The 27,487-nt window shown below is 38.5% G+C and overlaps 3 protein-coding genes across 4 annotated transcripts; 2 read left to right on the forward strand and 1 right to left on the reverse strand.

Moving 5' to 3' along the window:
• Window positions 1–1,682: 1,682 nt before the first annotated feature.
• On the forward strand, window positions 1,683–3,846 carry LOC112192750 (calmodulin-7). Its single transcript, XM_024332616.2, has 2 exons — window positions 1,683–1,880; window positions 3,171–3,846. Exons 1-2 carry the CDS (start codon window positions 1,805–1,807, stop codon window positions 3,542–3,544), a joined length of 450 nt encoding a protein of 149 aa, XP_024188384.1. The 5' UTR covers window positions 1,683–1,804; the 3' UTR covers window positions 3,545–3,846.
• Window positions 3,847–16,821: 12,975 nt separating this feature from the next.
• Window positions 16,822–24,661, reverse strand: LOC112192745 (alpha/beta hydrolase domain-containing protein 17B). 2 transcript variants are annotated; one of them, XM_024332610.2, is made up of 6 exons: window positions 24,119–24,661; window positions 20,751–20,787; window positions 20,274–20,510; window positions 20,149–20,196; window positions 17,867–17,941; window positions 16,822–17,506 (listed from the first exon to the last, which is right to left on the reverse strand). In XM_024332610.2, the coding sequence occupies exons 1-6, from the start codon at window positions 24,421–24,423 to the stop codon at window positions 17,105–17,107; spliced, it is 1,104 nt and encodes a 367-aa protein (XP_024188378.1). In that variant the 5' UTR covers window positions 24,424–24,661; the 3' UTR covers window positions 16,822–17,104. The 2 variants fall into 2 exon arrangements, with proteins under 2 accessions (XP_024188378.1, XP_024188379.1); XM_024332611.2 differs by lacking the exon at window positions 17,867–17,941 and having other exon boundaries at window positions 24,119–24,648.
• Window positions 24,662–25,960: 1,299 nt separating this feature from the next.
• Window positions 25,961–26,404, forward strand: LOC112194626. Its single transcript, XM_024334840.1, has one exon. The coding sequence runs from the start codon at window positions 25,961–25,963 to the stop codon at window positions 26,402–26,404; it is 444 nt and encodes a 147-aa protein (XP_024190608.1).
• Window positions 26,405–27,487: the final 1,083 nt, after the last annotated feature.

Consider the following 27,487-nt stretch of genomic DNA (forward strand, 5'->3'; position numbering starts at 1 on the left):
TCGGATTTCAAGGTGAAATTCGGGGCGGGTCTTGTCAAATGACCTAAAAAGCCCATAAATATTTTGGTGGAGGAGAAAAAGTAAGAGTAGAAGGGTCATTGTGTAAGGGAACAAGGTAATAAATGAGAGACAAAGGTGGAAGGTGTAAGAATGGAACCATTTGTCATCTTTTATATTTTGAATTTCAAAATAACTTAGACCTAAAGTCTTCTCACCTAAAGTCTCTAACGCTAGTAAACTCTTCTTTGTCCTCCACACATGTTCTCGGCCGGAAATGTCAGGAATCCGGCGTTGACCACCGTTGACCCATTTTTTGTCCGTTTGCACACTTTCTTCTCCTTTCTTCCTTCAATTGAATCTCCACCGAGAATTCTGAATTGACCTTTGACTTCTTCATACCAAATGTTCCTCCATGAGTGTACATCATTCTCATAAAATTTCAGAGCTTAGTTAGTCGTGGTGTGGCCGGAAATGCTACCGGAATCAGTACAGGTCCGGTTTTGGAGTTTTCGTCTTTTAGTCCGAAAATTGGACTGATCTTTTGATGGCCTTCCACTCCGAACTAGCTCTTTCACTCTGCATAAGAAATGATCTTTAGGATGTCTAGAATAGATCTGGAAAGTTTCAACTCATTTGGAGTTCATTTGTTCACTCTGCCACTCCTCCTTTCTTGCCTAGCTCAATTTCTCCTAGCCGAAGTAGGAAAATGTGCTAAAGTTGAGTTTTTAGTGCATTTCCAAGCTTCTCCATCATTTCCTAGCATGATAAGGAAAATATAATAAATATATAAATAAACAGAAAGGTTAAGCAAATGTGTAAAATTAGGGAAATAATTACTAGGTAATTATGGACCTAACAGCGTTTCACCCTTGTATATGTGTTTTTACGATTCTTTTATTGATTTTATTTTTGTTTGCGTTAAAAATCCTAAAATCCCCCCTTTTGTTTTAACTTGTGTACATCTTCTTTCTTTGTTTTATTTTTTTAAATAATATTTTATACTTATATTAATTATTTATTTGTTTATGCAATTACAGGTGTGCACTCAATCTTTGGCTTGAACGATCCATATTTATCTTATACTAACGATGATATTTTCAGGATTAAATTGTGTGCTACTTTTAACATATCATAAGGTATCTAAATAGGCAATGGGCCGATGCTCTCCCACCTATTTCTTGCTAATGACTCCCTTTTATTTATAAATGCTTCCCAGCAAAACTGCAGAAATATGTTTGATACTTTGGTGAGGTATTAAAGCTCTAGACAAGCCATAAACTTTGATAAATCAAAAATTTGCTTAAGCCCTGATATGTGATACTTTGGGTATAGATGCAACTAACAACCCAAGGAAGTACCCAGGCATGCCAACGGAGATCTTGTTCTTTTCAGTCTTCCAGCACTAGCTCTTTTAGTTGTTTTCTTCAGATTACAACTATCTTTCGTCTTTTGATTTAGGTCCTGTCAGTGAGTTGGGCTACATGGCCAGCTCTGTTTGTCTTTGGGGGTCTTGGGTTTGCTCTTGTTTCATTTAGACCCAAAAAAATTAAAAGGACAGTAAGAGGGACAATAGAGTCATTTCCAAGATGTACAGCTCGGAAGAGTGAGGCGAGGGGAGATGATTGCATGTGGGAGGGTCTACGGAAACGAGATCTCGTCTATATGTGAGCTAAACGCTTGGAACCGAATTGTTGTTTTGTTTTGTTTTGTTTGTCCGAAGAAAGAGTAGTATCGCTCTCTTTCTCAATTTGTTTTTTTCAAGAGAAAAAAGTCGAACCGGAATTTCAGATTCTCAAGAGGAGCCATGGCCGATCAACTCACCGATGATCAGATCTCTGAGTTCAAGGAAGCCTTCAGCCTCTTCGACAAGGACGGCGATGGTTAGACTTCGATCTCTTTCGTTTTCTCATTTTCGATCATTTGTCCCTATCAGATCTGGCTATTTGAGTTGATGTTGAGCCTCATGTCCTTTTTGTTTTTGTTAAGATTTATATTTATTGCTTGTGTTCCTGCGTTATATCTATTTCTTGGGTTTTTTTTTTTTTTTGGTCCCTGATTACATAAATTTTCTACGTTTCTAAGCTAAATTCATCAGATAATCGACATATGATGTGTTCTTTCCTTTAAAAGGTTCTATTTTCGTTTCCTGGGAAATAAGTCAGGGGGTTGGCCTGGAGTAATTCTTGAGTGGGCTTCCTTTGTTTGTTTGTTTGAATGGCATTAGGGTTACTGACTTGTTCAATTTGGTAATTGATTGTGGATCGACATGATGTGATTGTTATTCTGAAAGTCGTTTAGCAAACAAGTACAATCGATTTTTGGAAAAACAAAAAATGACAATGGCATATTCGCCTTGTAGCATCATTTTCCATGCTGCAATACACAGCCACCAATATTTTTTCAAATTAAACGTGGTTCCGTATCATGTTGCTTTTTGCATATGACAGGTTCTTTGTTTCCATGGACATAAAAAGAAACACAATAAATATAAATTTGATTTTAACACAGAATTTGGTTTTCAAAAAATGGTATCTATTTATCTGCATATAGTATTACTCTTCCTTATAGTAATGCAACTTGTGCATCTGTTCTACTTTTTTCTTTTCTTTCTTTTCTGTCTAGTGTTTCTTTGTAGATGTGCTACTAAGAAAATATACGATTCAAGGATCATGTTATTACTGTTTATGCTTATTGTAGGATGAGCGGTGGTTGTACTTGTTTTCAAGGTGTTATAAATTGTTGATGCTCTTATAACTTGTATCTTATTAATACAGTTTTGTTCTGCCCTTAAACACAAAGTTAGCTACTGGGTTATACTCTGCCTTTGGATGCCAAGTTTTAATGGTTGTGGTTTATATATGCCTATTTACTATTCCAAGTTGAAGTATTTGCTCATGCTCTCCAGCAGTTGTGTGTAAATCAATTTGGTCAGTAGTATTGCGCCAAATCTTGGAGTTTTACCATTTTTCACTTCCCTCAAACTCTCAAAGGATATAAAATCACAACAGTTTTTCATATACCATTCACAAACTCTGTCAGAGTTGTGTCGCTTCTACTTGTGATACCAAAAATTTAGCATCATATGTTGTTTTCCTCATGAGCGAACATCTCCAGATCTGGACAAGCATGATCCTTTGGCACGAGGCATTTCTGATACTTTCATTATGCAGGTTGTATCACTACCAAGGAGCTTGGGACGGTCATGAGGTCACTGGGCCAGAACCCAACTGAGGCTGAGCTCCAGGACATGATCAATGAAGTGGATGCTGATGGTAATGGGACCATCGATTTTCCTGAATTCTTAAACCTCATGGCAAGGAAGATGAAAGACACTGACTCTGAGGAGGAGTTGAAAGAAGCTTTTAGAGTTTTTGACAAGGATCAGAATGGTTTCATATCTGCTGCTGAGCTGCGTCATGTGATGACAAACCTTGGGGAGAAGCTCACTGATGAGGAAGTGGATGAGATGATTCGTGAGGCTGATGTTGATGGTGATGGACAGATAAATTATGAGGAGTTTGTCAAGGTGATGATGGCTAAGTGATAACTCACAGCAGACATTAAGAACCAAAAAGAAAAGAAAGAAAGATGAGGGAATGTGATTAAAACTAATATTATGGGATTCTTAGCTTCCTCAATTTATATGTTATCGTTTTTTCAATCAATCCTTAAACAATGTAGTAGATCTGGTGGAGGTGGTCAATTAGTGTCTTTTAATGTCTTGTGATGTTGTGTTGGCTATTAATCTTTTGTTTTGTGTTTTTTCCTTATTTTGTTATGTTTTGAACTTTAATCTTTGGGAGAATGCATTGAGTCTGGTGGATGACTGAGTTTAGTTGTACTAAATGTTTATAGTTGTTTTTTGTGCGCATAAGGTTGAACAAACTAGAACTGAGGCAATTTGACTAAGGTTGGCCATTGTATCTATTGTAAAACTTTGCTTCGTGTTACTTGTGCTTGAACGAAATGTTCTGAAACTTCAAAAACGGACATTTGATGTCTTGAATGTTTTGAGCTGTCATTTGGAATTGTCTTCGACTTAAACCTAAATCTTGAACGTTTGCATAAGCACTTTCAGGAGGCGCTCACATTCAGCAAGCAACTGGATTAGCTTCCAATAGTTTTCAATAGTTTTCACCGATGGTAGTAGTTGGAACGAATATATAGATTGCCTGATAAGCCATTTATTAATGGCCTTCTACACTTTTCATTATTTCAAAAAACAATTTTTCATATATTTAAGTATATCTAAAATATGTGTCTGGTCTAAATTCTAGGTTACTTGACCTAGTTGTAATAAAGTTTTGAATTAGAGATATTCTTAGAGGTATTCATAGATATCGGATTAATTGTACGATTATCTTTTCTTGTACAACTCTGATTCTATGTCTTGTATTTATATATTATCAATGAAAGTACGACTCAATTATCTCCCAATTCAGTTTTTCTTAAACACGTTATCAGCACGAAGCTCTAACCATGAAACCCTAAATTCATAGCCTTCAAACCCTAGCAACCACCGCCACATATATTGAAGCCCCAAATTCTAGGAGCCCAGAACTGCCGGCTGCGTCACCGGAACCGGCCTTAAAAGTATCGAACCGGTCTCCAGAAGATAAAAACAACCCCTACCCGGTTCACATCCTTCCAGACCTCCTTCCACCGTCATATTTTGCCACCACCGGCTCCTTGACTCTAGAATCCTTCACCGGAAAAGAGACTCCCAGAACCGGCCGAAAAGTTGTTGGACCGGCCTATAGAAGCTCCGCATGTACCTGAACCGTGAGGACTCCTAGACCACTACCTTCTTTCCAACCCAGACCTCAGCTCTAGCCTATCATCCCCCAGGATCAATCCGGCCCAAAAAAAAAAAAAAAAAAAAAAAAAGGTGGCGCAGCCCAATAAGAAGGAAAGAGAGAGGCGGGCCTAGAAAGAAGAAAAAGAAAGAAAGAAGAAGGCGGCCCGGAAGAAGAAAAGAGAAAGAAAAAAAGGCATGTGGCCCACTGGTAGAGAAGAAGAAAAGAGAGAGAGAGAAAAAAAAAGGCCCACATTCTGTCAAAGTCAAAGAAAAAAAAGGTATTTTTTCTTTTATTCAATTCCTTTTGCTTTAGTAATTTCAATTTTTTTTCTTTTTCTCGAGGACTTGCAACCTCCCTTCTTTTACCCCCCTTTCTTCTTCATAGGGAAGACCAAAAACTGAATTGTGGGGGTTCGTGCTCAATCCAAGCTTGGAGCTTGTTGAGATCTCCAAACTTAGAGTTTGTAAAAATTTATGATCGACCACTTACATCATTATTTTGATATAATCCAATACCTCTTGGAATCGGATTTCTTGAAAGCGACTACGCTCATAAATTTTTACTGTTTTCGTGATAGCCTTCTTTCGCTCTGAAACTAACCCTTTTTCTTGTTCTCTTTCAGGATGAGTAACCTGAACAAATTGGACTTCGCTTCTTTGAGAAGAACTGGCTCTGGATATCACAAATGGGTGCATCTCAAGGCCAATGGAATACTGGATACGATTCTCGAGCCTAGCCAAGATGTGTTAACTGTTGAGCAAGCTCAAGCTTTGAAAGCAAATAGAGTAGCCTTAGAGGCAAATAAGAAAAAAGTCATCATCTTAATGACTCGTCATATGATGATTCGCTTCAACACTAGTATATGAATGAAGAAGACCCCAGAAGGCTGTCGGTCTCACTCGAAGAAAGATTTGGCAATGTCTGTGACTCCCTACTTCCTGAACTAGAAGTGAGATGGCATAGCCTCCGCTTCTGTGATTTCAAGTCAATTATTGACTACAACTCGGAAGCACTTCATATTAAATCTTTAATGGAATTATGTGGAAAAGATATCACAAATGCGATGTTGATTGAGAGGACTCTTTCTACATTCCCCGTCTCTGCTTTGATGGTTGCAAAGAACTATCAAATTGATGTTACTGCAGGACATATCACAATGTTTCTTGAGCTCATTGGAGCTATGAATGTCGCTGAAAAGCATGACAACATCCTTGTGAAGAACTATAATTTGAGACTCGTGGGAACATAGCATATTTCGGAGTCCAATTATAGTTGCGCCCCTGAGGGAGGGCCCCAAAAGCGAAACCCTAAATCTAAGGACAATTCTGGACGTTCTGGTCCATATTCTCCCTCTAATGAGGAAGGTAACCACCAAAATAGGCGGACGCGGAACCGAAGAGGTCAACGTGGAAAGAGAGAGGCCTTTGGCTATGTTGGTGGTGCCATCAACACTAAGAGCCATCCTAATGACGCTTTCAAAGTGCCTCAATCAATGGAGTCTAAGCACAGAGATGTATGTTCTCGATGTGGATTATCCGGTCATTGGGCACATGTTTGTAAAGCTCGTGAAGAAATTATCACCGTCTACAAAGCATATTGTGAAGCAAGAGAAGCTCACTATGTGGAACAAGAAGATCAAGAAGATGATCTAAAGTGAAGGGTTGAAGACTTCAAATCTGGCTAGGATCAATGGATCGCCAATTATGTTTAAGTCTTTATTTTTCCAAGAGATGTAGTAGGCAATTGCCATATACTTTATAGTAAATGTCATTGGTTTAATTTTTCTTCACATAGGCTCATCCAAAATGAGTATGATGTCTAGGAAGATTTTGAAATAAGTGGTACTTAAGTGAGCCTTGCTCCACCGACATCTCTCTACTCACTTGATCATATTTATTTTGGAGTTACCGAAAGAAGTCAAACGACTACCTTTGTTTTGCATTAGCTAGCATTTGGATTAGATTCTCCTAATGGTTAAGAGACAATGATGTACTCCGTTGGCTTATGAATAAAATTTCGAGTTCTTTTCATTATGACTCTATTTTGATTCTGAGCATATTACTTTGTGACTACGATGGCTGGGCCATCAGTATTAATTCAAGGACATAGAATAGCCCAAGTTCCCCTTGCCAAATGGCACCTTGATTACTGTCACAGAAACTCTCTACACTCCTTGGGCAAATTGCACTTATGAATAACCAACGGATTCCATGCAGAAACGCATGTAGAGAACGAAAATGAGTTCCTTTGTAATACCTCTAATGATTACATCTTAGAGAAGTTTATGTGTATTTCTAGTGGACTCTATGTCACTATTCGAGATATTAAAATCCAATAAAGTTATGAGAGAAAATCTCTTGGATTTAGACACATGTATATTGGCTTTTTCACAATAGGATAGATCATCATGGTCATGATATGATGATCCGTCTACTAAAAACTTGACACGGACATCCATTCTCTAGAGCGAAACGAAGCATGAATCAAAAGTTGATTCTTGGACTAAGTGTGACCGCCGCCGCTGCCTCTGGCACTGCCGCCATCCACCACCAGCCTAGTGCTGGCACAGTCCCTATCCATGACGCCATGGATGGTGTCCATCATGGTGATGGCGCCCTAGGTGATGCTGCAATCACTAACTTTGCTTCAAATAGTGTTTCAAACGCTCAGGCCTAACCAAAATCCTCATTCGTTGCTTCTAAAGCCTCTCGCTCGTTTTACAAAGCCCGTTCCTTAGGGAAATTATGACTGAGACCGTCTTATGAAAAGGATATGAAAATACTCATTTTGTTCTTACATAGAATCCATGGGCATTCTGTGGACTAATTCAAGTTCATTTAACCAACTTGCGGACGCTTAAATATTTCATAATGTTGGTTGACACGTAAACACGCTAGTCACGTATTGTGCCATTGTCCACTCGAAAATGCTGCTTATACTACACTCCTAGCAAATATCATATGCCAACGAGCTCACTCCCCGGATCATCCTATTCAGTCAATTGGATTTGACATTGCTAGAGAGTTTACATCGAAAACTTTCGATGGTTATTGCATATCACTGGGACAGATGTTGGACATCATATTCTCATGTACACACTCAAATGGTCTCGCGGAAACGACTACAATGGTAGCCCCGAATTTGGTAATGCACACCAATATCCTTATATCCGCTTGGGGTGATGCAATATCACATGCAGCTATGCTAATTCGTCTACGACCCACCGCCACTCAATTTATCTTTGCGTTACAACTAGTGACTGGGTACCATCTTCCTACTTACGCAAATTGAGTGTGCCATTTATGTGCCAATTGCACCGCCACAACGCACTATGATGGGTCCTTACAGACATATGGCCAACTACGTTGGATTTGAGATTCCAACAATCGTCCGCCACTTAATGCTCTTGCTAGGCGATCTCTTTACCGCATATCGTGCAGATTGTCACTTTGATGAGACAGTCTTCCCATTGTTAGGGGGAGATAAGAACACGAATGTTCAGCAGGAATGACAGGAATTGTCGTGCTTTGTCCCCACAATGTCTCATCTCGATCCTTATTAAAGTGACGAAATCACACATATTTGCTGCAAATATGCCTGCAAGGAATGACGTCCTTACGAGAGGACGTAGCACCACCCTACACATAGGTAGGCATGGTGCCAACGCCAAAGAGAGTGGCACTCTGGCATTATAGGCCATGGCCCTAACTAGGATGCGTGGGAGGCCCGTGGGTTCGAAGGATACTTTGGCACATTCCAATCCTTTGATCATCAATACTCAAAATCCGTCTCATGAGAATCTTCTGGATTATAGTTATCGTTGGGGGACGCCTCAACGTTAGAATCTATTCCTGAGAATATAGAGGTTTTTGAAAATTACACTAGTGTACATAAAACATGGGATAGAAATTCCATCATAATTGATGATGTAATTGTGCATTTCATTTCACATGAGTTTGTTGAGTTTGATGATATCGAACCACACTCCGTTGATGAATGAATGTCAACGTAGAGAAATTTGGCCTAAATGGAAAGATTCGATACAAGTTAAATTGGATTCTCTAAAGAAGAGGAAGGTTTTTGAGCCAGTGATGCCAACACCTCCTAACATAAAACCTGTTGACTAATGGGTCTTCGTTAGAAAGCATGATGAGAAAAAGAGATAGTAATCTCACCTTATGGAACAAGGTGTCTCACAAAACACCCTGAAATCGACTATGATGAGACATATTCTCTCATAATGGATGTCATTGCACTCAACTACCTATCAGTTTAGTAGTTTCCGAATAACTGAACATGCAGCTTACGAATATGGTCACTACATATCTCTATGGGGATCTAGATACGGAATATACATGAAGATTCATGGTGAACTTCATTTACCCAAGTCAAGTGGCTCTAAACCACAGAGAGTGTTTTACAAAGAGGTTGAGATGCTCACTAAAGTGACTACTTGATTGGGAAAGGATATGCCCACGCGTTTCCATAACAAGTTTCGGATTCCATCCAAACTTGGACATGATCTTTATTGGAAGCTCTTAAAGAGTTAAGGGAAACTGCTGAACACTTGAAATCCGATTTTGAGATGAAAGATTTTGGGAGAACACGATTATGTCTCAGTTTGGAACTTGAGCATCGCGTTGATAGATGCTTAGGCATTTTGACAAGGTCAAACCTTCAAGCACCCCCATGATCGTCCGTAGTCTTAATCTTGAAAAGGATCCTGTTCATCCAAAGGATGATGACAAAGATGTGCTAGAGGTAGAAGTGTCTTACTTAAAGGACAATAGGCACATTATTGTACTTAGCTCAATGCACAAGACCGGACATTTCATTTGTCGTGAACTTGTTAGCTAGATATAGCTTTGCGCCAACGCGACGCCATTGGATTGGTGTAAAAGATATCTTTCGGTACTTGAGATGTACGATTGATATGAGCTTGTTCTATATCTACAGAGAGACGATGGATTCGGGCCCATCACACACCAGGAACGTCGCCAACACTGGTCTATGTCCTATATCCCTATCCCAAAACAACATGTGTTTTGGAAGGTTTTGCTGATGTTGGGTATCTTTCTGACCCACACAAAGGTCATTCCATAGTTAAGTGTTCACCATGGGTAAAACCACGATATCTTGGAGGTCTACAGGACAGACCCTAGTCGCTATATCTTCGAACAATGCAGAGATTATTGCTCTACATGAAGTGGTTCGGATTATGGTTATGTCCAAGAGACATCTTTGGGGGATGCATCAATGTTAGAACCTATCCTTGAGAACATAGAGATCTTTGCAAATTACACTAGTATACATAGGACGTGAGAAAGAAGCTCCATCATCATGGATGATGTATTCGTGTATTCAGTAGCGTGTGAGATTATTGAGACTGATGACTTTGAACCATGCTCTATTGATTGGCCAAAATGGAAAGAAGCGATCCAGACAGAACTTGATTCTCTAGCGAAGAGAAAGGTATTTGGGCCAGTTGTGCCAACACCGCCCAACACCAAATTAGTTGGTCATAAATGGGTATTCATTAGAAAGCGTAATGAGAGAAATGGAATTGTAAGGTGCAAAGCTCACTTTGTGGTGCAAGGCTTCTCAGGACGCCTTGGAATCGACTACGAGGAGACCTATTCTTCCATAATGGATGTCATTACATTCCGCTACCTTCTTAGTTTGGTAGTTTCCAAAAAATTGAACATGCAGCTCATGGATGTGGTTATTGTGTATCTATATGGGGATCTAGATATAGAGATATACATGAAGGTCCCGGATGGACTTCAGTTATCCATAATTACGAAGTGGTTCGTGAATGTATATGGATTGGATCCATAATTACGCATGTTTAAACAATTGTGGTTTGAAGTCTACCACAGATGAGTCTACAAGCATTAAGGATAATGCTGCTTGTTTTGAACGAATGAAGTAAGGTTACATCAAAAGCAACATCAAGCATAATCAGCAACAACAGACTCTCCTCAATATCAAAGTGAACTAGGTTTGATCTAAGGACAATATGGCAGACTTGCTCACTAAGTCATTGCCTAAATTCCACTTTTGAGAAACATGTTGGTAACATCGTTGCAGAAGTTATCCGAACTTCCATGACCGTAGTCATCAAAGGGTGATGCAGACATCAGGAGGAGATGTCTACATGTAAGGTCTCAAAACATGAAGGGTGTGTTGTGCTCTTTTTCCCATTCAACCGAGGTTATTTTTGTCCCACTGGATTTTTGTTACTCGGCAAGGTTTTTAATGAGACAACGAGAAGAGCACCACGTTTGGGTGACACAAGGGGGAGTGTTCAAGTAAATCCAGAATATGTGTCTGGCCCAAACTCTAGGTTACTTGACCTAGTTATAATAAGGTTTAGAATTAGAGATATTCATAGATATCGGATTAATTGTACGATTATCTTTCCTTGTACAACTCTGATATGTCTTGTAATCCTCTATATAAAGAGACCCTTATTATCAATGAAAGTACGACTCAATTCTCTCCCAATTTAGTTTTCCTTAAACATCATAGAAATATTATCAACATTATTATTTCAAAAATGTGGTTATAAACCATTGGATCAAATTACTTGCATCAAAAGGAGTTGGAAAATTCAATAAACATCTCCGAACCTCCCTTTCAAAAGGGCAAGAGCAAAAGAAATGATTGAGATTTTCCTCCTTTTTATAAAAACATGTAGAATCGTTTCAAAAAAAAAATTAAAAAACATGTAGAATCTATATATATATATATATATATATATATATATATATATATTATATATATATATAATATATATATATATATATTTTTATATATATTTATGATGGAAATGTGGACTCCATTAGTTGCATGCTAAGATGACAATTACATATCTTTCTACTACATTCGACTAGACAGATCAAGAAGTTGTAGTAAGAGAACTACTGTGATACATATAAACAGACCACCTATATTCGAATTAATCGCTCACTTATTGAAAGCGAGCCTATAAACTATGGGAAAAAACGCAGGACATAGAATATAGGCCTCTACCACACCTACCTATATTTTTTTCCTTGCCCTTCAAGCTAGGGTTAGGAGGTTTACCTGAGTACAAGACAAACGAGACCTCATCAACAGGAACTTTCTTTGAGTTAGAGTTTTTGTTTTTGGAACCCAAAGGCCTCCCTCTCTTCTTCTTTGCACCTGGTAGTTCTTTCGGCATCATAACCTCTGAAGGCACCAACATACCTCTAGGAGTTTCAACAAGACCCAAGGATTTGGCACCAAATTGAGTGGGGAATTCTGGCCTTTTTACCCTCTTAGTGGGAGCAATTGGACTTGTTTTCCCTTCCAGCAAGTCAGACATCAAAAATTTTAACTTTTTTGGGGAGGGAAATGACCTCACTCTTTGAAGGATTCACAGCCTCAACTGGTACAAGAGCCAATGAATCATCCTCATTGACTTGTCGTGCTTCTGCATTTTGAATGATTATAGGACGCCGAACCTTGCTTGATTCAAGTCCCCCAAATAGAGACTGGCCCACTGGTGGTAGGATAGGCATAGTGATGCCTTGAAACCGAAATGTCCCATGACAGGACCCGCCCCGAATTTCACCCTGAAATCCAAAGAGGCCCTGCGGGGCCCACCTTAGAAGAAATTCTACCAAAAATTTAGCAGAACTTCCCTTAAAAATGGACTACCCAAACCTGTAGAAAACATTTACACTTCTAAACTATCCATCCTTATTTCTCCTGGAGCCACCCTGCTCCCCAAATCACAACATTCCCCAACTCAGAAAACACAAAACGCAACTTGAATAACATTAATCCCACAAGTAATCAGAGCAATTCTAATAAAAAGGGTAAACAAGGAAAACCTAATTCAAAAGAAAACGCGGAAGCCATGCTGTTGACTATGCCTCAATTCCATGTACGCCCGACCTCATCAAATTCTACCTACAAACTGGGCATTTGAAACCGAAGGGCCCAGGGAAAAAATATTAAAAAAACACGTTAGTGTGAGTGGACAAAAATAAATAATTAAGATGATTTAAATGAAGCAAACTTAAATACTTTCCCACTTATTTAAATTTATAAAACCTCAATACATGCAACGTTTGTCAAATTTTATTTCTTAAAAAATCAGGCAACTGGAAACTGAAAATCAAACCCGCTGAGTATCGTATCATCAGACTAGACCCTGCTAACCCAGAAATAATATAAAAGTAGGGGAAGAAGATAGCCATACGAATGAGCCTCCCAGGCTCGGGTGATAGCCTCCAAGGCTAAAGTACTCCCATATACTCCCGTTATATACCCACACGCCACTAAGTGTAGCGATTAGGATACTGGGCTTCAGCATTACTGTCACAAAGGCAGTAACCAGCGCCACAAAGGCGGACGGGCTTCGGTGATCCCATCACCTCGCCACAAAGGCGGACATCAATGCTAGCATGATAAATAATCACCCAAAGTATGGCAAAAAGAAAATCCGAAAACCACATAAATCCATAAAGCTTCCCCCAAATTCTCACAGTAAGCCGAAAATATCATCGACGTGTCCCACACGCCAAAAGTATCTCAAATCTTTAGCAGAAAGGCGAGATCAAATTATAAATCACAATTCAGAAACAAAACCGAAACAAGAATCATCAATAAGGCATTCTCAATGTCAAAACCGAAAGTCGATAAATAAATAAGAAAATGACAATAAATCAATGGCGTGTCCCACACGCAAAAATATTCTCGGGTCAATGATGAATAAGCAAGGAAGTTCAATAATGAACTAATATTCCACTTTAAAATAAATACCATGAAAAATACTTTGTTGAAAAACAACATAAATCATAATTTCGAATCCAAGCATAACAAAATTAATATCCGAAAGTCACAACCAGAATAATTCATAATCACTTCAAGAAACTCATCAGTGAAAGTAATTCCTCGAGATAAATCGAAATCAAAATCCGAAAACAATTATATGCTCAAACGGTAATATAATAATTAAATAAAGCATTAATTCAAGAAAATAAGCGCATGCATCATTATTTAAAACAAAAGTCCACTCACTGTACTATTCCGACGATCACTTAAACGAGTTTCTTCGTCGAGCAGTAGCTCGATACATTGCCCTGTACAATATTATAATTCATGAATTACGATTCGGCAATTAAATACGATTCTAATATCTTATCCTCCTAAATCAAACTTCTAATTTCTTTTCCAATTTAACCAAAACTTCATCATTAACACCAATTCTTTAATTCAAAGTTTCTAGGGCAAAGTTGAGAGAAATCCAATGGTGGAATTCTCGAAAATCAATAATCAAACTATTGAACTTTAGAAAAATTCCAATTAATATCCAAACCTCCTCCAATTTCCACCAAACTTCACATACAAGCTCCATAACATTTATAGGATTTAATTAGGCTAAAATAGAAATTAAAAACCTACTCTACTCGCCTCCACGCGCCACCAACAGTGGAAGCGCGTGGGCCCCACGCGCCAGCGGCCACCACCTCTGATGGCCACCAAATTTTGGCATCAGCTTCGTCTTGACCATTCGAACATCTTTCTCAACTATCACAAGTCCATAAAACAACTGGAACTAGGTCAACAATTAAGGAAACAGTAACCCGATTAGAGTTCCAAAGTTCAAACCTGCAATCCGTTGTTTTCATTGCGTTTTGTGGAAGAAAGCTTGCAGGGAGGTCATCCACAGCTCGAAAATTGCAAGTGAAGCCGAGAAAAACCGCCTGGGTTGGCCGGAATCTGGAAAAATTTCCAGAAAACTCGAACTGCTACAGTGAACTTCATGAGCTCGTTTCTTCCTTTTCCGGCCAAGGCGCAACGATCGACCACCACTGGCGCGTTGCGGAAGATGAGACGCGTCGGTGAAGCTCAGTTAGACGTCGTCTGGTGGTCGGAGCATCGAGAGAGCAGGAGTTGCACAGAGAGAGAGAGAGAGAGAGAGCGAAAGCTCGGGAAAAAGAGAGAGAGAACGCGCGAGGAGGAGAGAGAGAGGAATTAACCGACCACAGTAAAAATGTTCAATATATACTGTCTATCATGAACAGTAACTTCCGTTTTTTGCATACGAACTCCGATTTTTACGTACCACATATGCACGCGCTCGGTTTAACGTCCTCTACAACTTTCATGAAGGAAATTTTCTCAAATTTTGACCCGAACAAAATTCAACTTTTAGGGCCACTAAAAGTACCGAAACTACAGTAAAAGTAAAAGTGGTTGTCGTTTACCGTCCAAATAACTAGTATACGGGTAAATTAAGATAAGGGATGTTAGGCCATCTCCAACTATGAGGGGCTAAAATAGCCCCCGGGCTAAATTTTAGCCCCCCATAATCACTATTCATATGAATAGTAAGGCTATAATTTCTACCATCTCCAACCCTTAGGGCTATAATTTTAAATGCCCTATTATTTTATTGTTTTTCATTATGTATTTCTAATATATAGTATTTTATAACTATGCCACTATTTCTAATATATAGTATTTTTCATTGCCCAACGGCTAGTTTCAAACTGACCAAAAAAAAAACATTCCAAACGGCTACTTTTTAGCCGACAAAAAAAAAAAAAAAAACCCCAACGGTTAGACTTAGCTGACATCAGTCATGCAATTGTCAGCCATTCAAATAATCAGAATGAGTTTTTTTGTGTACAACGTGGTCCCCACACAGCACAAGCCCAAGGGCTAAACAAGGGGCCATATATAACCCAGCCCATAGCCCTTTTAGCCCCCCAAACTCATTTTTGTAATAGCATGCCCCTCAATTGGAGATGGTTTTCACAATATTTTGGGGTATATCAACCCCATGGCCCTCAATTGGAGATGGCCTTACATCTCATCCTTGAATTGATTGACATTCAAGCCAAGGAAAGGTCCAGTTAGCTCCAGCTTACGAGCGATAGGTTGCTCCACTCCCTTCGCTGCTGAGGGTTCAGCAACTGCGTTACACGCCACATTCTCATGGAAAACACAATGACAGGTATTACATTTTCCCACTAGTTTCTCAAAGAAGAGATGGAGTTTTTGTTCAACCCTTGGCAAACTTTAGGGTTTTCTTCATAAAGAAAGGTTTCAAGATGGAGTGAGAAACACGAACCCTAATTTCCCATGTTGCATCAAATAGCTTTTGATCAAAATCAAGGAATTTTCCCGCCACAGAAGCAACGTCAGCAATTGTTTTCCTTTGTTCATACGCAGGTGGCATATTGGTGATGCGCACCCAACAGAACGGATCCTGCATCATCACAGACTATAGGGGTGAAACTCCATATAGGGTTGCAGAACCATTAGCGCACGACCAAAGCTCCAAGGTCCATCCATTAAGACCTTGTTGCTGTCACTTCTGATATCAAAAGAGAACGGATATTGATCCGGAGTTCTTTGTCGGTCATTGAAACCTTGTTTCAGCACCCAGACATGTAGAATCTATTGGGTAAGTTCATTCTGACTTTAATCCTTAGTCGTTGTCTCAGCAATGCCAAGAGAAAGGTTTGACCTGCAGAGAGATTTTGCCTCCATATTTTATTTACACTAAATTCAATTGATGGCCCTAATGCCCACTTTGCCTTCATTTCTTTGAAAATCTGAAAATAGCTCATGTGCGATAAGTTTGTTATCCATAATTGATGCGCCTACTGCCTAGACCAAAAGTATCCCGGTCTTTTTTTCCGTCCTTTTTTTTTTCCTCCTTTTTTAGAAAGATCGCACAGGATACCGGCAGAGTTTTGCCAAACCTCCATAAAACCCTGTATATGTGTGTGTCGTGGTTTCTTTATTATCATGTTGCAAATAACAACATAAAAGGTCACAGAACCTGAAATTTACATCTTAGTAGTAGCCTAGGCCATTTTGATCAACAGTGTAATTTGGGAGGCCTTGGCTTTGGCTTTGCCACTAGTTGCTCTTGCTTTTCCAAATATCCAATGAGTCTAACTCTGTATATTGCGTGATAGCCACAATCGTGACTGCATGACAGTAATAACTAACATTATTGCATGACAGTGAATTCCAAGCTCTCAAACATTATTGCATGACAGTGAATTCCAAGCTCTCGAAAGCCAACAAATACATAATACTGAATTAGAAGCAGTGCTGAAGAATATAAATGACAACTCCATTTTTCACAAGAAATATCAGCAGGCTTCTCTCAGATTCAGAATATACACAGCAAGGATAGTAAAATATATTGAGATCTCTTAGAATCAATGCATCATTGACAAGTGGAAGGAGAAATACATTACCTTAAAAAGTGGACGACTTATTTAATCTGCCCCGCTTGTAATAACAAATCACCACACCAAACCCTTTTTTCTTCTAAAGGTGTCAACTCGGTCGGTGCTCATTCGAGACTTCTCAGGTTTGTTAGACTTTTTAGACTTCTCAAGTCGACTATCTAAACTGTTTCTAGAAACTTCTGATAGATCTGCAGCCAATTCAAGCGAATCTGAAGTACCTGTTTCAGAATTTTTTCTTTGGCCATCAGAATCAACTGTATTTTTTTTTGAACCATCTGTGGCGGATTTTGACTTGCCAAGACTCTGTACAAATTTCTTTAGATGTTTAATAAATTCTGGGTAAAGCTCAAGATTGCAATGTCCACCTCCACTAATCCACAAAGGTTCATACTTTTCCTTGCAAAGAACCCAAAGCTGCTTGCCGTGGGAGGAATCTACAACTTCATCTGCTGTCCCCTGGAAATGAACATTTTATTAGTATTCCATAACCAAACTAATAAAACAATTAGTATATATGGTCATTTCTACCATGAGAAGTAGAGCCGTCTCAAAAGTTTTGGAGGCCCTGAGAAAAATTAAAAACATGGCCCCCGATATGCAGTCTTGCATGAAAATAATATTAGAGAACTTTCATCTATAGAGTCAAATATTAACTTTAGTTTTTTTTCTTCTTTTTTTGTAAAAATTGTATCAGTATTAAACGAGATTAGCAATATTAAGACAGTGTAGTAAAGATTGTTGCTAAAATAAAAAATAAAAAACTCATTTATAGAATCAAAACTATAAAACAGAATCAGTTAAGAACATATATGATACCTGAAAAAAAATCATGAATGAAGAATTGGGAAAAAAAAAATGGTAAGGGATGAGGATTGAAAATGCTGTATATACCTACAAGAAACAGACGATGGAAGATTAAAACAAATTAAATTTCAGTAACAACACTGAGGATCGAATCCTTGATACTCTCAAGAACATAAAACGCCATTATTGCCAATAGAACAGCACAAAACTTATGTAAAGGGTCATCTTAGAATGCATAATATTTTAAGATTTTGTAAGGGATTAAATTTACAATTCTGTCACGCACATTGCACAGCTCCAGAGCCAGCTCTGGTGAGAGAAAAGGAAATCTTTTGACCAAGTGGTCACCCAACCACAAAAACTAAAACCAGTTAAAAGAGGTGCTCACGGAGTGATCCTAAAACCTAAAGAGAGAATGCAGCTACGCTAATTACTTGTATTAATCTTTCCAGTCAATATCCTACTGCCTGACTTGATGAAGCTACATCTCCCTTGTGCTTTATAGCGAATTGGAGGAGTTAGGCTGGGAAGTAGTACGCCCATTTTCATCACTCCACCTAAAAGGAGTTGTTCTTCTGTGGCTTCCAATGAATAGAAGTCTTTGTCCTTCCCTTCACCTCCAGTGAATAAGCTGTTAGAGGTGAGAGGATAAGGTTCTGAATGAAGTGAAGAAGGACCATTTTGCTTTAGGTCGTACATTTGCTAGCAAACAAAAACCAATCTGACACAATTACAGCCAAAAGGACGGGGTTTATGGCAATTGATGACTCAGTAGACGACGGAGATATTCTAACAAAGAAAGCCTAAGAAAGCGATTCACCCACTACTCCTACTACTAGAATAGAAGAAGATCTATTAATACGTACAGCTACCTATATAACAAGTTGCCTCCGACCTCTGTCTCACGACCAAAATAGAACCTGTAGCTTCATGCTCTGACCTGAACTGAACTACTACTGGCTTAGCCTAGCTACTAATAACTTGGCACACGTCCTGCCATTCCACTCAGGGCACACTTGTTAGCTACAGTTCCCATCTGTCTTGTAAAGAACTAGAACTCGAACTGCCCGCAGTTATGGGACTAGCTCCCTGCAACTACAGTGACTCTTGCTTCTGAGCTTCCAAATCCTTACTTATTGGGATTTTTTTACCTAGTATTACTATTAAAAAACACGGGAAAACGGATTTCGTGTCAAAAGAAGAACGAGTTTACGAGTGAAAAGACGTTTCACATGGGAAAACAGAATAATTTGAAGACTTTCTTTCAGAACCTATGGTGTCTTAGACTCGTTCAACTGATCCCTCTGAGCTCATGCGCTTGAATCTGCCGCTGTAGTCTGAACATAATATGCAATCAGGAAAAAATTCTTGTTACTTATTCTCTAAACTAAACTCACTAATATCATTCACCTGAGACGCTGCATGGAAACATCTCTGTACAAGTTCCGCACCATAAACAGGAGGCAGTTATAGATACTATAAAACAAGTGTTTAAAATATCTCCAATCTTGATGGTCCTAGGTATACATGCCAAGTTGGACGTAATATTGGCGGCTATAAAGCAGTGTGGGATTCAATTTGGGATGCCAGGTATCTCTTAAACTAATTCCAATTCCATGGTTTAATAATTTGGTCCAAGGCCATCTGCAACCGGGTGCTAAAGGCTTCATTAATTGTAACCCATATACAACCGGAGGCTATGCCAAAACAAAGAACTTTGTAGGGGCTAGAAAGGCCAACAAGCAGACTACTTGTAGCCCTTTGAGAAGCCCCTTCAGCCCAGTGACATGGATCCACCACATGGGTCATGAAGAGGAAAGAGGAAGAAAAGATCTGGGAGATGGCTTGCTGATGCAACAAAAGCAAAGCAAAAACCCTTCCCAGGTTGCCACATGACAAAATTTGGCTACCCCTAGGAAAGCAAAATTCAAAAAATAAATGATTAAATAAAAAAAGGGTAGAAAAAATAATTTGATCCAAATCTTATTATTTATTTCTTAAAACTTAATTTTAATTAGAAATAGCCAAATAGTTAAAGAAAAATTTAATTTGAAAATTTAAATAAAAACAATAAAACATTGGGGGCTAAAATTTGGCCCTTAACTAGTTGGAGACGGTTAAACAATAACCCCTACAATTTGGATGAATACTGATTTTTGGGGGGCTAAATTTCTAGCATAAGGTCAATTTTAGCCCCTCCCCATTGGCGAGGGCCCAAGATCAAAATTACTCAATTGAAAGATTACAGGCTTTAGGTAATCACATACAAAAATAGAGGGGAGAGATGTACTTACATGTATAACCAGGATAGGGCAGTTCACCATTGCAATTTTATCGATATTCTGGAAAAGATATAATATGAAATATAAGACCCAATTATAGCAGGAAATGAGCATGCTGATGGCTGGTAGAAAACTACCTTGTAAATATCAAACCAGTATGTCCGCTTGACAGGGTACAACACCCTCAACCCGGACATAATGGGACTGTGTAATACTACACCTCTCAAGGTTGGTATACGTGAAGCAAGATCAACAGTGGGGCCACTACCAACAGACTGACCATATAATATCAGTTGTTCATCCTTGACCCCACACTGCTCCTTGAGGCATTTATATGCTGCATCAATATCCGCGTATGTATTACATTCAGATGCCTGTTTCGAAAGAAAGAGACTGTTACACTATTTGTTATGTTACAATAAAAATCAGAACACCAATTAAAACTATCCAAAGGCAATAGAACCAAAATCCATAATCTCTCTCTTCCCCCTTCCCTCATGGCCACACACAGACACAACCCTTATATATTATACCACATGAAGTTGAGCAAACCTTAAATAACTATAGTAAGTTAGGCAACTTATAACTCCAGAAATTGGACCAATGCATCTAACCTTTCCAGTTGACTGCCCATAGCCAGAGTAATCATACCTACAAAATCCACATAAAAATTTGTTACAGTAAGCCAATCATATTAATATAGATAGTTCTATCTCATTGCTGTTGTAATGTTTATATCTATATTCATGTGGACATGCTTGAACCAGATGAACACTCTGATCGAAATGGACAAATTGGCTTGGAACCAGTATTAAATAAGTCAGTACCAACATCATGATTAGTTAAAGAAAGACACAGTCAAGTGAAAAGATAATACTATGTCACTTTCAACTGTATTGATCAGTATATTTGTGTATGTGCCACTACATTGATCTCCAAGAAAAAAACATTGCTAAAGTTGGCACATGTGACTTAATTCAGCAGAGAAGGTAGTTTATGTGTTATATCATATGCAAAGTACAAGGGCCAAGTGATAATCATGTTTTGCTTCACTGCATAGTCACTCAAAATTAATGAACAGAAGTAAACATCAAAGCAGGGATGTCAGTGATCATCAATTCATGAGTAATACCTGAATGGTTTGGCTCTGTTTTAAATGAGAAGGTCAGGGATTCGGCGGAGGGAAAAGGGCTAAGGTTTTATGGGAGGTAAGGTCTTAGCTATCATATGGGTGATCTGTATCAATTGAGCAAGTTCAGATCCAAACCGGTATTCCATAATTCAGGCTTCAATGCTTTAATTAATGAAACCTATGTTTGTCTACTTCCAAAGAAGGTGGATGCAGAAAGGTTGGGACTATAGGCCGAGCAGTTGTTTTAAGCTTGTACTAAAGTATTGCCACTGTAGTCTCAACTATCAAGGCAGGTGTTGGGAGATAGCGCCCAGGTTGAATGGGCATCTGTATAAGTGAAGTGGTAGAGTTAGTATGTGATTCGAAAAATAAATAAATAAGAAATACCTGAATTTTTAAGTGGTGATATAATTAGCAAACTAAGTGAGATGATATTTTGGTGCAGATATTTCAGTTTTTATCCAGAGGAAATGTGGACACACAGTCGGAAGTTTGAAGTAACGTGACCAGTTTTACTTCCTTCCTATAACATTATCTATAATCCAAAATAACAAACATAATAAGGGAAATGCTAATAACTGGAAAATGAAGTTATTTTTCATCAATCTACTCCGACAAACAAGTTCAATTTACTAATAACTAAATCCAATGATTCTTGCAAGGTTGCAAGTATATCTACATTGTTTTTGAAGGATGATTAATTAATTCATGATTTAGAAACATAGGTACAAACCATAACAATCAAACCAAATAAAACAAATGAGCCATTCTTTGTAAGAGGAAAATGGTCATTTATAAATAAAACTATCAGTCAGTTGACCGGAGACACAGAAAGTAAACTTTTTTTTTTTTTTTTTTTTTTGTCTTTTTCTCACATATGCACCGAAAAAAATATCACTTGGATGATATGTTTGATGGATAATCTTGCTTGAATCGTTTAATATGACATTACCATTCAGCCAGCTCAATCCCTATCATGTACGGGTATACGTGTACAATGCAAGTCTAAATTTAGTATGTTCAGTATTGTGCAGCTCAACTAATAGGCCTGATTATTGAACAGATTGCAATTAATTCATATGAATTCCCATCCTGTGACTCAGATGTTATGATCATAAACCCCAATATGTGTAATTGAAATCTGAGTATTTAATTTTACTGTTTTTGCTTTTAAAAAATAAAAAAAAAACTGTTTAGATTACAACTAGTAATATGAAGATTTGAGATTGGAGATTTAGATTTTCCCTATACCATTAGAACCCAAATCTGGTGCTCTCCCTCTCCAACTCAGCCGAGTCAACCATTGAATCAGTCTCCAATTTAAATCAGATTCCCGACTCGAGCTTCACCTCCATAGACCACGAATTTCCATGTTGCAAACCAATCATCAGGGGGACGGAAGAAAGGGTGAGAACAAACTCAAAGAGAAAGAAACAGAGAGATTTGAAAGAGAGTAGATCGAGGGATGTGAGAGAAAGAGTAGACGGAAGAATGAGATCGAAAGAAAAAAGATGAAAGAGAGAGAGGAAGTGAGGGAGGAAGTAGGCACAATTTTTTTTCTCTTTTGTCAAGAGGTGAAGACGTGGAGATTTCAAATAACTAGGGTCCCCTACTTATTTGAAATCATCAATTTTCAGGTCTGAAATCTGAGGACATGATAGTATTTCAGGATATTCTCTAGGTGCATATTGTATTCAGGGGTTTTGGTTCATTGCCCCCCCCCCCCCCCCCCCCCCGCGTATTCGACAGTTTCATTAATGAAGGCTTGAGGGCAGCCGCACCACCCTTTATTCAAAAAAAAAAAGTTACCATACAGGTTGATTCCAAATCCTCAACTCCAAATCACCCTATCCAAACAAGGCCTTAGAACATGTGCACATTACAGCAAACAAATAATGCAGAATCAAATAACATGTTGCATGAAATGTCATAAAAAAACCTGGAACAAAACTAAAACTATATACTCTGTTCTGATCAGATATTTGAACCATTTTACAGGGGGATACAATTAATTGGGTTTTTTAGATGCATACATTTTGAGAGAATTTATATGACACATCATCCTATATTTCCTTCTGTTGTGCAAACTGAGAATAGATGTGCATGGCAGACATTTATGAATTCTCCACCCATAAACTATTAGTCATTACGATCCATATATTTGCAATACAGGTTACTATCCTGCCTTAGTGTGATTGCAAGTTTGCATAAATATAGCACGCAACAGCAAAGAAACTGTATTTTTTTTTTTTAGGGTGCTTCTCCGTTCTACTGCTCAAACCAAGATGATAACAGAACAGACAGAACAAAAATCATGTTTATCAGCAGGCCTTGGCTTTATAGCATAGACAGATAGATATATGTAAAAAAGAATTAATCAAAGTACAGGGAAAGGAATTAGACTTGGCGTATGCGATATCCTAACCGTTCTCAGGAAAATGATAAAAAAATCAATATCATGTACATCAACATTCATTATCACAGAACATGAAGTGCATGGCATACACTAAATGCTGCACACTGGGTGTAGGTTGGGATATCTACTGGCTCACGAGAATTTGACTGCTAAAGATTAAGCAGGCCTGTTTGTTGTGTAAGAAAGTTTAGCTTAGTTTATGTTTTTGTTTTTGTTTTTTTTTCATTTGTTTGGCCTTGATTAGAAATTTTGGAATATCCTTAAAAGGAAGTAAATTAGATAAGGTAACATTATTATAACTAGCAATTTCCAATTTATGAAGAAGAACAATTCTCTGAACAGGATTGCTAGTTTAGAAGTGGGGTAAATTAAAAGTAGAGCAATTATGACCAAATCCAAAGAGAGCAATCAAAAGTAGCATGGATAAAACTTACCCCATTAAATTAACCCGAAGGCGAGCGCTCAATTCAACAAACAGCTCGAACATCTGGCCCAAATCAGCAGCATTTCCATGGGAATAAAGCATAGTGGCAGAAGCCTTGGGGTGCTTGACGTGGACGGCGACGATTTCATTGCCACGGCGAGTCCTGAGCTTGAGGATATCCACGTCGTCCCTTCTGGGAACCTCAGGAATGTAGAGTCTTCCTCCGCAGGAATCGTCTGCGATGACTCTGTACGAAGGTGGATTCGGCGGGAAGAAGGCGAACTTGGCTGCGATTGAAGACGTCACTCCTCCCATCTCTTCTTATTCTCATTACAGAGGCTTCCTTCCGATTCCCCCACCCACGCAATCCTTTCCTTCAGATCGCACCTTGATTCGCGGTGGCGCGTGAGATATAGGCTCGCCCACCAAATCACATCATCATCATCTTTTTTAAATCCTCCACTCTCGCACTCTCGGACTCTGATTTTTCAACGACTTTGACGGGTGTGGGACTCTATTTAGCGAGCGCGTCTGGTAGGCGCGTGTGTTACTGTTAGTTGATGCATGTTCGTTAAGCAGCAAGAGAAAAAGTACGGCTCTGTGTTTCAAGACCATTCCTTTCGTACCTCAATTTCTTATCCATTTTTCAATTTTGGTATCTCTTGAATCGCCCCGTTAAAAAACTAATTCAAGAATATTTTCGTAAAATAATGGTATTTTTATTATCTACTAAGCAATCAAATATTATTCTTCCCTTCATAACCACACAATGAACATAATGTGCTTAGATTTTTCACATTAAAATTGACAAATTTACATTAGATGTTTAGATGTCTTCAAATATATGTCCCCCCCCCCCCCCCCTCAAAACCACCAAATCCATCTAACTTTTTCATAAAATCCAATCAATTATGCGTTAAACGACTCCCTCCCACACACTCGAAAGTTTATAAACACTAACATCTTTGCAAGGTTTGGAATGCCTCGAGCAATTATTAGTGATGGAGGGACACATGTTTGTGTTTTGTTCAAGAAGTATAACGTTACACATAGGGTTTCAACGCCCTATCATCTTCAGACAAGTGGACAAGCAGAAGTTTCTAACCGTCAAATCAAGCAGATATTGGAAAAGACTGTGAGCACTAATAGGAAGGATTGGAGTAAACGCTTTGATGATGCATTATAGGCTTACAGGACAGCTTTCAAAACGCCAATAGGGATGTCACCTTTCAGGATTGTGTATGGTAAGATATGTCATTTGCCTGTAGAGCTTGAGCATAGAGCATGTGTTAAACAGCGACAAGCGTGGCCCATGGCCCACCATTGTACCGATACTGTTCCAACTTAACCACCCGTTAGGTATTGGGTTTTAATCACAAAAGGCCTCGGTACAATTGGGTGAGATCCACCCACTTATAAGTTATATTTTATTTGTCACTTTTCCAATGTGGGATCTTTCCTCTCCAACACGCCCCCTCACGTGCAACCTACTCTAGGTCTGCACGTGAAATTAATTAATCCAATTTCACATTGGAAATTGGGACACAAGCCTCATATCAGAGACTTGGTCAATACAATCCAAGGCCCACATTAGACACTTGGTAATTTCGATGGCAATACAGGGAACCCCAATTTGGGCTCATGATACGTGCCTACATGGAGACGCAATTGGAGAAAGACCCGCTTTGATACCATGTTAAACAGCGACAAGCGTGACCCATGGCTCACCATTGTACCGATACTGTCCCAACTTAACCACCCGTTAGGTGTTGGGTTTTAATCACAAAAGGCCTCGGTACAATTGAGTGAGATCCACCCACTTATAAGTTATATTTTATTTGTCACTTTTCCAATGTGGGATCTTTCCTCTCCAACAGCATGGTGGGCCTTGAAGACATTGAACATGTCCATGAGTGATGCTGGAGTGTTGAGGAAGCTTCAAATGAATGAGTTGGAAGAGTTGAGGAATGATGCCTACGAGAGTTCACGGATTTACAAGGAGAAGACTAAGGCTTATCATGATAAAATGCTTTGTGGCAAGGCCTTTGTTGTGGGACAAAAAGTCCTATTGTTTCACTCTCGACTTAAACTCTTTCCTGGTAAACTTAAATCTCGTTGGATTAGACCTTTTGTTGTTACTCACGTTTTTCCTCATGGTGCCATACAGATTAGAAGTGAAGCAACAGGCAACGAGTTTAAGGTGAATGGTCATCGCTTGAAGCCATATTATGAGCCGTTTTGGGAGACAACTGTGGAGGAAGATGACCTTCACATTGCGCCACCTCCTATGGAATAAGAAGGAAACTCCGTCCGGCTGAAAGACGTTAAACTCAAGCGCTGCTTGGGAGGCAACTCAATTCATAAAAGTAGCTGTGGAGGAGATCATCAACGCAGATATGCTCTCTTTAACTGTATCTCCTTTATTTCAATTTTTCTTATTGTTTGTGTTGTTTGCGTTTTTGGTTTTTGTTTTTAGGTTCTCTTGCGTTAATCATTTCATTCACATGATCATTATTCATTGCATGCTTTAACTTTCTTTACATTGAGGACAATGTATGATTTAAGTGTGGGGGGGAAGGATTAATGTTGTTGTGTGTTTTTAGTAGTCAGTTTTTGTGGTCATATAAAGAAAAACAAATAAAAAAATGGAAAAGAGTCAAAAAAATAAAAAAATTTAGATTATTGTTTTCGTTTTAGGTTTTATTTTCCTTGAGTGAAAATTATTTTTGGGTTAATATCTTCTTCAAAGTAGGCTCATCATAGTATGATGTGATGTCTAAGGTCTAGTTTAGATATGAGAAGTGCTAGCAAAGGGTCTCGTTCCCTGCTAATCAAGTAAGCTGAGCTCAGCCAAAATTGTTCCTCTCTTCACCTGGTCATGTCTCAAAGGAGTTACTGAAAGGAGAAGAGAAAAAAACCCTAATTCCAAAAGTATTTTTGTGTCATTTTTGTTTTATTTTTGGTTTTTCAGTCTTAGGTTGTCATTTTAACTGTCTAGGATGATTCTATATCTCTGAAATTAAGGTTAAAAGATGATCATAAGATTGAGATAATGTTTGATGATATTCTGTGGTTAATTATGATTTATGAAAAGCATATGAATGTGTAGTAGATATGGCGCAATGTTAACTTTTGTACAGATTATGAACATGTTGAAGATGAGTATGATTCGAAATAACCCATGTGAGCTTTTGTGCCTATGTGCTTTTTCTTTTGAGCGTTAATATTATATAGTTTGTGTATATGCTTATTTTCTTGGCGATGCTTAGTTGATCTTATTATCTTTCATTTGATTGATTACATTCCATAGCTCTTTAATGGACTAGAGAATGCTAGAATTCACTTTTATGCTTGTTGAAACTTTTATCAATATATATCC

This window comes from Rosa chinensis, chromosome 3, assembly GCF_002994745.2.
Source record: "Rosa chinensis cultivar Old Blush chromosome 3, RchiOBHm-V2, whole genome shotgun sequence".
Lineage (NCBI taxonomy): Eukaryota > Viridiplantae > Streptophyta > Magnoliopsida > Rosales > Rosaceae > Rosa > Rosa chinensis.